Source organism: Oncorhynchus nerka, linkage group LG10, assembly GCF_034236695.1.
Source record: "Oncorhynchus nerka isolate Pitt River linkage group LG10, Oner_Uvic_2.0, whole genome shotgun sequence".
NCBI classification, from domain to species: Eukaryota; Metazoa; Chordata; class Actinopteri; order Salmoniformes; family Salmonidae; genus Oncorhynchus; species Oncorhynchus nerka.
Window position 1 is genome coordinate 14,013,907 of NC_088405.1, and position 15,289 is coordinate 14,029,195.

General features: G+C 41.9%; 1 protein-coding gene across 1 annotated transcript in view; it reads left to right on the forward strand.

The window, feature by feature from the left end:
• The window catches only part of lmbrd1 (LMBR1 domain containing 1), a 212,430-nt gene that overhangs the window by 90,487 nt on the left and 106,654 nt on the right, over positions 1-15,289 (forward strand). Inside the window, exon 6 of the mRNA XM_065023036.1 lies at positions 9,894-9,982. Coding sequence (XP_064879108.1) covers positions 9,894-9,982 — 89 coding nt within the window. The remainder of the gene's footprint in view (positions 1-9,893; positions 9,983-15,289) is intronic.

The window sequence follows — 15,289 nt, forward strand, 5'->3', positions numbered from 1 at the left end:
TACTCTACATATTACTGTTGTTCCATATTAGTCTACTCTACATATTACTGTTGTTCCACATTAGGCTAATCTACATATTACTGTTGTTCCACATTAGGCTAATCTACATATTACTGTTGTTCCACATTAGGCTAATCTACATATTACTGTTGTTCCATATTAGTCTACTCTACATATTACTGTTGTTCCACATTAGGCTAATCTACATATTACTGTTGTTCCACATTAGGCTAATCTACATATTACTGTTGTTCCATATTAGTCTACTCTACATATTACTGTTGTTCCATATTAGTCTACTCTACATATTACTGTTGTTCCACATTAGGCTAATCTACATATTACTGTTGTTCCACATTAGGCTAATCTACATATTACTGTTGTTCCATATTAGTCTACTCTACATATTACTGTTGTTCCATATTAGTCTACTCTACACATTACTGTTGTTCCATGTTCATATTGGCAGTGTGCATCATGGCTAGATAGGCTGTGTTTCTGCTGTCAAAATTCATGCCATAACCAACCACGTTACTACTAAAACCAGGATGGTGAATCATTCTAATAAGTTTAACTTTATTAAATTAAACAAGCATTTTTTTCTTTACAACAACAATAAATACATGTAAAATGTAATGATGTTACATTGATGCAACCGGTCAGGATGCTCTCCATGGTGCAGCTGTAAAACCTTTTGAGGATCTGGGGACCCATGCCAAATCTTTTCAGTTTCCTGAGGGGGAATAGGTTTTGTCGTTCCCTCTTCACGACTGTTGCGGTATGTTTGGACCATGATAGTTTTGTTGGTGATGTGGACCCCAAGGTAACTCTCGACCCGCTCCACTACAGCCCCTTTGATGTTAATGGGGGCCTGTTCGGCTCTCCTTTTCCTGTAGTCCACGATCAGCTCCTTTGTCTTGCTCACATTGAGGGTGAGGTTTTTGTCCTGGCACCACACTGCCAGTTCTCTGACCTCCTACCTAGAGGCCGTCTCATCGTTGTCGGTGATCAGCCCTACCACTGTTGTGTCGTCAGCAAACTTAATGAAGGTGTTGGAGTTGTTTGGCCACGCAGTCGTGGGTGAACAGGGAATACAGGAGGGGACTAAGTACACACCCCTGAGGGGCTCTAGTGTTAAGGATCAGCGTGGCAGACGTGTTGTTGCTTACTCTTACCAACTGGGAACGGCCCGTCAGGAAGTCCAGGGTCCAGTTGCAGAGGGAGGTGTTTAGTCCTAGAGTCCTTAGCTTAGTGATGAGCTTTGTGGGCACTATGGTGTTGAATGCTGAGCTGTTGTCAATGAACAGCATTCTCACATAGGTGTTCCTTTTGTCCAGGTGAGGAAGGGCAGTGTGGAGTGCGATTGAGATTGCGTCATCTATTGGGGCGGTATGCAAATTGGAGTGGGTCCAGGGTGTTTGGGAGGATGCTGTTGATGTGAGCCATGACCAGCTTTTCAAAGCACTTCATGGCTACCGACGTGAGTGCCACGGGGTGATAATCATTTAGGGAGGTTACCTTTGCTTCCTTGGGCACAGGGACTATGGTGGTCTGCTTGAAACATGTAGGTATTACAGACTCGGTCAGGGAGAGGTTGAAAATGTCAGTGAAGACACTTCAAAGTTGGTCCGCGCATGATTTGAGTACACGTCCTGGTAATCCCTCTGGCCCAGCGGCTTTGTAAATGCTAACCTTTTTAAAGGTTTTGTTCACATCGGCTACCGAGAGCATTATCACACAGTTATCCAAAACAGCTGGTGCTCTCGTGCATGCTTCAGTGTTGCTTGCCTCGACGTGAGCATAAAAGGCATTTAGCTCGTCTGGTAGGCTCGCGTCACTGGGTAGCTTGTATCTGGGTATTCCTTTGTAATCCTTAATAGTCTTCAGGCCCTGCCACATCCGTCGAGCGTCCGAGCAGGTGTAGTAGGATTCAATCTTAATCCCGTATTGACGCTTTGCTTGTTTGATGGTTCGTCTGAGGGCATAGAGGGATTTCTTATAAGCATCCGAATTAGGCTCCCGCTCCTTGAAAGCGGCAGCTCTAGCCTTTAGCTCGATGTGATGTTGCCTGGGATCCATGGCTTCTGGTTGGGATATGTACGTACAGTCCCTGTGGGGACGACGTCGTCGATGCACTTCCATGTATGCTGGTGACTCAACCATATACATGTCAGTCACCACAGCTAATGAAGTCACTGAAACCTTTAACAAGGAGTTGTTTTGGAGTGGGTGGCCAATAATAAACTAGTCCTGAACATCTCTAAAACTAAGAACATTGTATATGGTATAAATAATTCCCTAAACTCTAGACCTCAGCTGAATCTGGTAATGAATGATGTGGCTGTTGAGGAGACTAAATTACTTGGTGTTACCTTAGATTGTAAATTGTCGTGGTCAAAACATTTAGATTCAATGGTTGTAAAGAGGTATGTACTTAATAAAGAAACGCTCAGCTTTTTTGACACCAAAAAGCAAGTCCTGCAGGCTCTAGTTTTATCTTATCTTGATTATTGTCCAGTCATGTGGTCGAGATCTGCAGAGAAATACCTAGTTAAGCTGCATCTGGCCCAGAACAAAGCGGGACGTCTTGCTCTTCATTGTAATCAGAGTGCTGATATAAATACTATGCATGTCAGTCTCTCTTGGCTAAGACTTGAGGAGAGACTGACTTCTTGTTTTTATAACAAACGACTGTTTTCTTGTTTTCATAAGAAACAATGTTTTGGAAGTTCCATAATGTTTGCTTAGTCAACTTACACACAGCTCTGACACACACTTACCCCACCAGACATGCCACCAGGGGTCTTTTCACAGTCCCCAGGTCCAGAACAAATTCAAGAAAACGTACAGTATTTTACAGAGCCGTTACAGAGTGCATGGAACTCCCTTCCATCTTATATAGTGAACAGCCAAACCTGGTTTCAACGCCTCTCCCCCATGTGACCTACTTGTGTGTGTGTACTGACATGTATGTGGAACTAATAGATGCGCGCACACACACACACACACAGACTACATGTTCATGTTTATAAATGTATGTAAGTCTTTTGTCTGTAATGTATTTTTCGCGATGTGTCGGACCCCAGTCAGACCAGCTGTCATCGTTGGTGTCGGCTAATGGGGTTCCTAATAAATCAAATCAAATCAAAACCAGCTTTTGGTTGTTTCTTAAATATCAGCGCTGCCTGAAATTAGCACTCTGGATCATGTTTTTAAGGACACACTTCAAATATTTCCACCCCTCCCATCTGACCGCAAGTGTGCTGATATTAAACAGGTCAATTACTAATCCTTGCATAACAGTTTGAAAATAGCACAGTGCTGGCTTTAACAGGTCGAAATTGCCAGCGAACGTGGTTTGGCACTAGCAATGTGTTAACGCCAGCAAAAAATAGATCCTGGGATCCTAAATAGCACCTATTCCCTAATTAGTGCACTACTTTTGACCAGAGTCCTAGGGGGCCCTGGAAACAATAGTGCACTGTAAAGGGAATGGGGTGCCATTTGGGTCGTAGTTTAAACGTCATAATTAGATGAATTGCCTGTTAATTATAAAAGTAATTGGATGGGTAGGACAGGCTGCGGGTGGAGAAGGTAAAGGTCTCAACAATAGACTGCAAAAAAAAACTATGAGTTCAAGGCCTTGTTTTGGTTTGTACACAAACAAACAGACAAATAGACAAAGAAAGAAATGAATCATTCTGTTATCTATTGATTAGATTTGGCTAGTGTGAAAAGCATTGTCAAAGCTACAACCTACTCTCACTTTAAATGATTGCATTGCATTTATTTCAAGACGTTGTGCTACTAAACCCTCTACCAATAGTCATTGATGTTTTTGCCACTACTAAACCCTCTACCAATAGTCATTGATGTTGTTGTCACTACTAAACTGTCTACCAATAGTCATTGATGTTGTTGTCACTACTAAACTGTCTACCAATAGTCATTGATGTTGTTGTCACTACTAAACCCTCTACCAATAGTCATTGATGTTGTTGTCATTACTAAACTGTCTACCAATAGTCATTGATGTTGTTGCCGCTACTAAACCCTCTACCAATAGTCATTGATGTTGTTGTCACTACTTAACTGTCTACCAATAATCATTGATGTTGTTGCCACTACTTAACCCTCTACCAATAGTCATTAATGTTGTTGTCACTTCTTAACTGTCTACCAATAGTCATTGATGTTGTTGCCACTACTAAACCCTCTACCAATAGTCATTAATGTTGCCTCTACTAAACTCTCTACCAATAGTCATTGATGTTGTTGTCACTACTAAACTGTCTACCAATAGTCATTGATGCTGTTGCTGCTACTAAACCCTCTACCAATAGTCATTGATGTTGTTGCTGCTACTAAACCCTCTACCAATAGTCGTTGATGTTGTTGCTGCTACTAAACCCTCTACCAATAGTCATTGATGCTGTTGCTGCTACTAAACCCTCTACCAATAGTCATTGATGTTGTTGCCTCTACTAAACCGTCTACCAATAGTCATTGATGCTGTTGCAGCTACTAAACCCTCTACCAATAGTCATTGATGTTGTTGCCTCTACTAAACCCTCTACCAATAGTCATTGTTGCTGCTACTAAACACTCTACCAATAGTCATTGATGTTGTTGCCTCTACTAAACCCTCTACCAATAGTCATTGTTGCAGCTACTAAACCCTCTACCAATAGTCATTGATGCTGTTGCTGCTACTAAACCCTCTACCAATAGTCATTGATGCTGTTGCTGCTACTAAACCCTCTACCAATAGTCATTGTTACAGCTACTAAACCCTCTACCAATAGTCATTGATGCTGCTACTAAACCCTCTACCAATAGTCATTGATGCTGTTGCTGCTACTAAACCCTCTACCAATAGTCATCGATGCTGTTGCAGCTACTAAACACTCTACCAATAGTCATTGATGCTGTTGCAGCTACTAAACCCTCTACCAATAGTCATTGATGCTGCTACTAAACCCTCTACCAATAGTCATTGATGCTGTTGCTGCTACTAAACCCTCTACCAATAGTCATTGATGCTGTTGCAGCTACTAAACCCTCTACCAATAGTCATTGATGATGTTGCTGCTACTAAACCCTCTACCAATAGTCATTGATGTTGTTGCCTCTACTAAACACACTACCAATAGTCATTGATGCTGTTGCAGCTACTAAACCCTCTACCAATAGTCATTGATGCTGCTACTAAACCCACTACCAATAGTCATTGATGTTGTTGCCTCTACTAAACCCTCTACCAATAGTCATTGATGCTGTTGCCTCTACTAAACCCTCTACCAATAGTCATTGATGCTGTTGCCTCTACTAAACCCTCTACCAATAGTCATTGATGCTGTTGTCTCTACTAAACCCTCTACCAATAGTCATTGATGCTGTTGCCTCTACTAAACCCTCTACCAATAGTCATTGATGCTGTTGCCTCTACTAAACCCACTACCAATAGTCATTGATGCTGTTGCCTCTACTAAACCCTCTACCAATAGTCATTGATGCTGTTGCCTCTACTAAACTCTCTACCAATAGTCATTGATGTTGTTGCCTCTACTAAACCCACTACCAATAGTCATTGATGTTGTTGCCTCTACTAAACCCTCTACCAATAGTCATTGTTGCTGCTACTAAACCCTCTACCAATAGTCATTGATGCTGTTGCTGCTACTAAACCCTCTACCAATAGTCATTGATGCTGTTGCAGCTACTAAACCCTCTACCAATAGTCATTGATGTTGTTGCAGCTACTAAACCCTCTACCAATAGTCATTGATGCTGTTGCTGCTACTAAACTCTCTACCAATAGTCATTGATGTTGTTGCCTCTACTAAACCCACTACCAATAGTCATTGATGCTGTTGCAGCTACTAAACCCTCTACCAATAGTCATTGTTGCTGCTACTAAACCCACTACCAATAGTCATTGATGTTGTTGCCTCTACTAAACCCACTACCAATAGTCATTGATGCTGTTGCTGCTACTAAACCCACTACCAATAGTCATTGATGCTGTTGCCTCTACTAAACCCTCTACCAATAGTCATTGATGCTGTTGCCTCTACTAAACCCTCTACCAATAGTCATTGATGCTGTTGCCTCTACTAAACCCTCTACCAATAGTCATTGATGCTGTTGCCTCTACTAAACCCTCTACCAATAGTCATTGATGCTGTTGCCTCTACTAAACCCTCTACCAATAGTCATTGATGCTGTTGCCTCTACTAAACCCTCTACCAATAGTCATTGATGCTGTTGCCTCTACTAAACCCTCTACCAATAGTCATTGATGTTGTTGCCTCTACTAAACCCTCTACCAATAGTCATTGATGCTGTTGCCTCTACTAAACCCACTACCAATAGTCATTGATGCTGTTGCCTCTACTAAACCCTCTACCAATAGTCATTGTTGCTGCTACTAAACCCTCTACCAATAGTCATTGATGTTGTTGCCTCTACTAAACCCTCTACCAATAGTCATTGTTGCAGCTACTAAACCCTCTACCAATAGTCATTGATGCTGTTGCTGCTACTAAACCCTCTACCAATAGTCATTGATGCTGTTGCTGCTACTAAACCCTCTACCAATAGTCATTGTTGCTGCTACTAAACCCTCTACCAATAGTCATTGATGCTGTTGCTGCTACTAAACCCTCTACCAATAGTCATTGATGCTGTTGCTACTAAACCCTCTACCAATAGTCATTGATGCTGTTGCAGCTACTAAACCCTCTACCAATAGTCATTGATGCTGTTGCTGCTACTAAACCCTCTACCAATAGTCATTGATGCTGTTGCCTCTACTAAACCCTCTACCAATAGTCATTGATGCTGTTGCCTCTACTAAACCCTAAACATTGATGCTGTTGCACTAAACCCACTACCAATAGTCATTGATGCTGTTGCCTCTACTAAACCCTCTACCAATAGTCATTGATGCTGTTGCCTCTACTAAACCCTCTACCAATAGTCATTGATGCTGTTGCCTCTACTAAACCCTCTACCAATAGTCATTGATGCTGTTGCCTCTACTAAACCCTCTACCAATAGTCATTGATGCTGTTGCCTCTACTAAACCCTCTACCAATAGTCATTGATGCTGTTGCCTCTACTAAACCATTGATGCTACCAATAGTCATTGATGCTGTTGCCTCTACTAAACCCTCTACCAATAGTCATTGATGTTGTTGCCTCTACTAAACCCTCTACCAATAGTCATTGATGTTGTTGCCTCTACTAAACCCTCTACCAATAGTCATTGATGCTGTTGCTGCCCTCTACCAATAGTCATTGATGCTGTTGCCTAAAAACCCTCTACCAATAGTCATTGATGCTGTTGCTACTAAACCCTCTACCAATAGTCATTGATGTTGTTGCTCTACTAAACCCTCTACCAATAGTCATTGATGCTGTTGCTCTACTAAACCCTCTACCAATAGTCATTGATGCTGTTGCCTCTACTAAACCCTCTACCAATAGTCATTGATGCTGTTGCCTCTACTAAACCCTCTACCAATAGTCATTGATGCTGTTGCCTCTACTAAACCCTCTACCAATAGTCATTGATGCTGTTGCCTCTACTAAACCCTCTACCAATAGTCATTGATGCTGTTGCCTAAACCCACTACCAATAGTCATTGATGTCTACTAAACCCTCTACCAATAGTCATTGATGCTGTTGCCTCTACTAAACCCACTACCAATAGTCATTGATGCTGTTGCCTCTACTAAACCCACTCTACCAATAGTCATTGATGCTGTTGCCTCTACTAAACCCTCTACCAATAGTCATTGATGCTGTTGCTACTAAACCCACTAAACCCTCTACTAAACCCTCTAAATAGTCATTGATGCTGTTGCTCTACTAAACCCTCTACCAATAGTCATTGATGCTGTTGCCTACTAAACCCTCTACCAATAGTCTACTAAACCCACTACCAATAGTCATTGATGCTGTTAAACCCACTACCAATAGTCATTGATGCTACTAAACCCTCTAACAATAGTCATTGATGCTGCTACTAAACCCTCTACCAATAGTCATTGATGCTGTTGCTGCTACTAAACCCTCTACCAATAGTCATTGATGCTGTTGCAGCTACTAAACCCTCTACCAATAGTCATTGATGCTGCTACTAAACCCACTACCAATAGTCATTGATGTTGTTGCCTCTACTAAACCCACTACCAATAGTCATTGATGCTGTTGCCTCTACTAAACCCTCTACCAATAGTCATTGATGCTGTTGCCTCTACTAAACCCTCTACCAATAGTCATTGATGCTGTTGCCTCTACTAAACCCTCTACCAATAGTCATTGATGCTGTTGCCTCTACTAAACCCTCTACCAATAGTCATTGATGCTGTTGCCTCTACTAAACCCTCTACCAATAGTCATTGATGCTGTTGCCTCTACTAAACCCTCTACCAATAGTCATTGATGTTGTTGCCTCTACTAAACTGTCTACCAATAGTCATTGATGCTGTTGCCTCTACTAAACCCACTACCAATAGTCATTGATGTTGTTGCCTCTACTAAACTGTCTACCAATAGTCATTGATGCTGTTGCCTCTACTAAACCCTCTACCAATAGTCATTGATGTTGTTGCCTCTACTAAACCCACTACCAATAGTCATTGATGTTGTTGCCTCTACTAAACCCTCTACCAATAGTCATTGTTGCTGCTACTAAACCCTCTACCAATAGTCATTGATGCTGTTGCTGCTACTAAACCCTCTACCAATAGTCATTGATGCTGTTGCAGCTACTAAACCCTCTACCAATAGTCATTGATGCTGTTGCTGCTACTAAACCCTCTACCAATAGTAATTGTTGCTGCTACTAAACCCTCTACCAATAGTCATTGATGCTGCTATTAAACCCTCTACCAATAGTCATTGATGCTGTTGCAGCTACTAAACCCTCTACCAATAGTCATTGATGCTGTTGCCTCTACTAAACCCTCTACCAATAGTCATTGATGCTGCTACTAAACCCTCTACCAATAGTCATTGATGCTGTTGCAGCTACTAAACCCCCTACCAATAGTCATTGTTGCTGCTACTAAACCCTCTACCAATAGTCATTGTTGCCTCTACTAAACCCTCTGCCAATGTGTAGTTGGATTAATGCTGTTGTTTTCCTGGGTAAAAGAAATGGTCTGCCCTACTCAGCTAAGTTAATAACAGTGAAAGCCATTCCCAGGAATACATTCCATCTCTAGTCAGTGTTTGGCAATGTCTATTTTAGTCCAACAAAATGCACACCTTGATCCATTTAATTGCAGGTCCAAAAGAAATGAAACAGTAAATTAACTTTGCCATCAACCCTGAAGAAGGCTTTCAATACAGAAAATATGAATATTTCAATATTTCACTCCATCCTGTTGGTTTCAGTGGCAGGTGTTAGCTAGTCTCTCGACTCAGACTGGGGGGTATGTTTTGACATTCTGACAGTGAAGAGAGTTCCCTGAATACATTCTCTTCAATGCTAGGTAAATAAACTTGTCTAGCAGGGACAACTTTATGTAAATAGTGTATGGGAAACTAAAAGTTGTTTTGCACTGCTGATGATGCTGACGGCTGTTGATAGAAGCAATTATTATCAAGGGACGTAATCAAAACATTGTGTTTCCATTAAGAAATGCACTGGAGATACCCAGTCATGGCTTCTCTAATACATTTACTTTACAAAGTAGGCTATCACATGTTCTAACCTTATTTTAACTCGCCTGGTCCCAGATCTGTTTGTGCTGTATAGTCAACTTCCATCAGATCTGTTTGTGCTGTATAGCCAACTTCCATCAGATCTGGGATCAGGCTATGTCATATTTTACTTCTAATAAAGCCAATGGTTTTAATGAATAGTATTTTTTTGCAGGGCCTTCGTTCCTCTTGAAGCCCCACCTAATCAGAATGGTACCCAGTGGGAAAAGATGCAGTATCTGTTTGAGGAGCTGGGGAACAACCGTAAGTATTGTCTGACTGGTAACACTTTACAGTAAGGTACATTTTAATAACACTTTACATTTAGGTATGGTTTACATATCACTTTACATTTAGGTATGGTTTACATATCACTTTACATTTAGGTATGGTTTACATATCACTTTACATTTAGGTAAGGTTTACATATCACTTTACATTTAGGTATGGTTTACATATCACTTTACATTTAGGTACAGTTTACATATCACTTTACATTTAGGTAAGGTTTACATATCACTTTACATTTAGGTAAGGTTTACATATCACTTTACATTTAGGTACAGTTTAAATATCACTTTACATTTAGGTAAGGTTTACATATCACTTTACATTTAAGTACGGTTTACATATCACTTTACATTTAGGTAAGGTTTACATATCACTTTACATTTAGGTAAGGTTTACATATCACTTTACATTTAGGTAAGGTTTAAATAACACTTTACATTTAGGTACGGTTTAAATATCACTTTACATTTAGGTAAGGTTTAAATAACACTTTACATTTAGGTAAGGTTTAAATAACACTTTACATTTAGGTATGGTTTACATATCACTTTACATTTAGGTACAGTTTACATATCACTTTACATTTAGGTAAGGTTTACATATCACTTTACATTTAGGTACAGTTTAAATATCACTTTACATTTAGGTACAGTTTACATATCACTTTACATTTAGGTACAGTTTAAATATCACTTTACATTTAGGTAAGGTTTACATATCACTTTACATTTAGGTAAGGTTTAAATATCACTTTACATTTAGGTACAGTTTAAATATCACTTTACATTTAGGTAAGGTTTACATATCACTTTACATTTAGGTAAGGTTTACATATCACTTTACATTTAGGTACAGTTTAAATATCACTTTACATTTAGGTACAGTTTAAATATCACTTTACATTTAGGTACAGTTAGGTACGGTTTAAATATCACTTTACATTTAGGTACAGTTTAAATATCACTTTACATTTAGGTACAGTTTAAATATCACTTTACATTTAGGTACAGTTTAAATATCACTTTACATTTAGGTACAGTTAGGTACGGTTTAAATATCACTTTACATCTAGGTATGGTTTAAAAGTTCTACCAAAATGACAATTATACAATTCCTAACAAAGTTTTAACTGTTTATAAGTGATTTATAAACTACATACTAACTGTTTATAACCTACTTATAAACCATTTACAGTCACTTCTTAATGTGATGTGTTACCACCTCTTAGGCTCCAATGTGGCTTCCACACTCAGTCCTTTGATCAGATAGCCCTCGTGAATGACCCAGCACATCACTCACTTGTCTCAGTGTGGTTGGTAATGAATCTCCATTTAGTGGTGGTATTGAAAAGCTGTATGGACCAGAGAGCGATGGATGGATGGCTGACACAAGGCTGCATACTGAGGTGACGTGTGGACTTGGCAGAGGCAACATTTTCCCTCGTCAATGTCAACCATCCTCATTGTGCCACTCGCAACCATCTGTCTCCCGGAAAAAAAGGGAGAAAGCCTCCCTTGCTTTGATGTGTCACTCAAGAAAGACGGTTCTCTCTTCACTGCAGAACTGTGACGAGTATGACCCCTTCCCTCTATAGCAGTTCACACGTGTATATATATATATATCTATTTCTCCTAACGTGACTTGCATTTGAATGTGCCAGTCCAAGTTGAGTGGTCCTCTATGGCCCTCATATGTCTGCTGTCTGTGTGGGTCCATGTGAATGTCTATGTACACTGTATGTAGACCTAATGTCTATGTACACTGTATGTAGACCTAATGTCTATGTACACTGTATGTAGACCTAATGTCTATGTACACTGTATGTAGACCTAATGTCTATGTACACTGTATGTAGACCTAATGTCTATGTACACTGTATGTAGGACCTATTGTCTATGTACACTGTATGTAGACCTAATGTCTATGTACACTGTATGTAGACCTAATGTCTATGTACACTGTATGTAGGACTAATGTCTGTGTACACTGTACTTGTTAGATCTTGGGCTTCCAGATAGTCGTGACAGAGCCAGGGTTATAGCCAACCAGGTGAATTAATAAGTAGGCCTTTAATGGTGGGTTTAGCAGCAGCCGGGATCATGTTGTGCACAGCTCCAAGAGAGGAATCAGGAGGCTCTCTCTGCTCACCCTTCCTGACTGTCCTCCCACCTCTCTTCTCTCTCCAACGCTTTCCTCACCCTTCCTGACTGTCCTCCCACCTCTCCCCTCTCTCCAAGCATTTCCTCACCCTTCCTGACTCCTCCCACCTCTCCCCTCTCTCCAAGCCTTTCCTCACCCTTCCTGACTCCTCCCACCTCTCCCCTCTCTCCAATACTTTCCTCACCCTTCCTGACTCCTCCCACCATGCCTGACCCCTTCCTCAGGGCTATTGATCTTCTACTGCAGCCTCCCTTCCTGTGGGGAAATGTCAGTGTTGCTCAGGAGGAAGTGTCTGTCCCCCAAATGGCACCCTATTCCCTTCATAGTGCACTACTTTTGACCAGTCCCTGTTTTAAAAGTAGTGTAATATACAGTACAGTGAATAGGGTGCAATTTGGGACCAATACAACATTAAGGCAGGATCATCCCTCCGCTAATTCCCCCTCTCTCTCCTACTCCAGATGGGAGGTTAATTGAGCTTGGGGGAAGACGCTCCTCACTAAGTCAGCCTCCCGACCCCGGCCCTGCAAACCGCTAATTTAGGCCACAAACTGCAGCGACTGCAGCTCAAATGGGGTGGCCATTACATTATCCACAATGGTGCAATGAGGCATGCCGGTGTAGAAATCCCCTCAGCGACTTGGTCACATCCCAAATTGCTCCCTATTACCCTTCTGGGCCATGGTCAAAAGTAGTGCACTACGTAGGGAGTAGGGTGCCGTTTGGGACGTAGAATAGCTGCTTGGAATTGCTTGTGCTTTCTTGCAGAGCTTGTAGGTTGAAGCAGGGCTTGTAGGTTGAAACAGGGCTTGTAGGTTGAAGCAGGGCTTGTAGGTTGAAGCAGGGCTTGTAGGTTGAAGCAGGGCTTGTAGGTTGAAGCAGGGCTAGTAGGTTGAAGCAGGGCTTGTAGGTTGAAGCAGGGCTAGTAGGTTGAAGCAGGGCTAGTAGATTGAAGCAGGGCTAGTAGGTTGAAGCAGGGCTTGTAGGTTGAAGCAGGGCTTGTAGGTTGAAGCAGGGCTAGTAGGTTGAAGCAGGTCTAGTAGGTTGAAGCAGGGCTAGTAGGTTGAAGCAGGGCTAGTAGGTTGAAGCAGGGCTAGTAGGTTGAAGCAGGGCTAGTAGGTTGAAGCAGGGCTTGTAGGTTGAAGCAGGGCTTGTAGGTTGAAGCAGGGCTTGTAGGTTGAAGCAGGGCTTGACTATTGCATCTGGGACATGGGTTGGTTATTTTGTGCAGTGAAGACTGACTATTGGTTCCAATCTTTTCTAGACCTGGTCTCTGAATGTCACTTTCTTTTCTAACGCCAGTCATCTGTGTGTGGTTTTAATACGCTCAAGGGCATGCTCTCCAGTCAACCATTCTTCCCTCTGTTTCTCTGAGAGGATCAGTCAGGGTGGTAATTTATCTCTCCCTGCATTTCCCAAAGTGGATAGACACTCTCCTTCCCCTCCCCTCTTCCCTCCTTCCCCTCCAAGTCTTTGAGCGAGAGAGACTCCACAGTAATCCAATGATAGCCTTGAGTGACTGTGTGTGGCAGAGAGCTACTGTCCTCTCCTCTGAGGGGTGTTAAGGCTGTCGCAGACTCTCATATCCTTGTCCCACACCCAGTCTTCTCTCTGAGCCTCGCAACCATACTGGAGACATAATAATTCATTTTCAACCAAAATGTAAAGACTATCTGTAATTTAGCAGGTGCTTATCAAAAGTGTTTTTGCGAAACCACCTAGCCTATTTCTACATTCCTAACAAAAGTCAGTTAGAGTATAATGAGTGTATAATGATTTCATATATGGGATTGGACCCATGGCCCTGTCTTAGCTATCACCCCCCTCTTACCAAAAGTCACCAGGACCCTGGCTTAGCTATCACCACTCTCTTACCAATTTACCCACAACCCTGGGTTAGCTATCACCACTCTCTTACCAATAGTCACCCACGACCATGCTATCACCACTCTCTTACCAATAGTTACCCACGACGCTTAGCTATCACCACTCTCTTACCAATGGTTACCAACAACCCTGGCTTAGCTATCACCACTCTCTTACCAATAGTTACCCACGACCCTGGCTTAGCTATCACCACTCTCTTACCAATAGTCACCTGCGACCCTGGCTTAGCTACACCACCCTCTTACCAATAGTCACCCACGACCCTGGCTTAGCTATCACCACTCTCTTGCCATCAGTCAATCGCAACCCTGGTTTTGCTAGCACCACCCTCTTACCAATAGTCAATCGGTACCCTGGTGGTGCTAGCACCACCCTCTTACCAATAGTCAATCGGTACCCTGGTTGTGCTAGCACCACCCTCTTACTAATAATCAATCGGTACTCTGGTTGTGCTAGCACCACCCTCTTACCAATAGTCAATCGGTACCCTGGTTGTGCTAGCACCACCCTCTTACCAATAGTCAATCGGTACCCTGGTTGTGCTAGCACCACCCTCTTACCAATAGTCAATCGGTACCCTGGTTGTGCTAGCACCACCCTCTTACCCATAGTCAATCGGTACCCTGGTTGTGCTAGCACCACCCTCTTACTAATAATCAGTATTAAAATGAACTTGTTTTTCACAATCAACACCTGAAACACCTTATGCTTCATTACCTTCCAGGTGTGTTCCCTGGATCAGAGCACTGGGCCAGACAACACACACAGACACACACAACCACAGACACACACATCCACAGACACACACAACCACAGACACACACAACCACAGACACACACAACCACCGCGTTCGTGTTCCCTGGCCCAGTGCTCTGATCGTGGTGTGTCCCAGTGCATAATGTCTACCCCGAAGGGCTTTCTGTTTCACATCAACTAAATGGGGTCAAATGCTCCCCAGAGATTCAGGGTGTAATGGTGACTGGTTACAACAGAACAGAAGCCGTCTGTGTCTTTCATGCTTGCAAAACATTCTATCCTCAGCGGTTCACTGCCATGAAATTATTAATTATTTGAATGATCAGTCAGTGGTTCATTCCATTTAAATTAATGATCAGTTCAATTTGAGCTATTTTATTTTCTGGCTGGGTCTCGTCTCTCAGGATCCGTTGATTGAATTTCTGTTTCGTTTTGGAAAAGCATAAAAAAAGCCTGTAAGGCAAAAGCATCCTTGT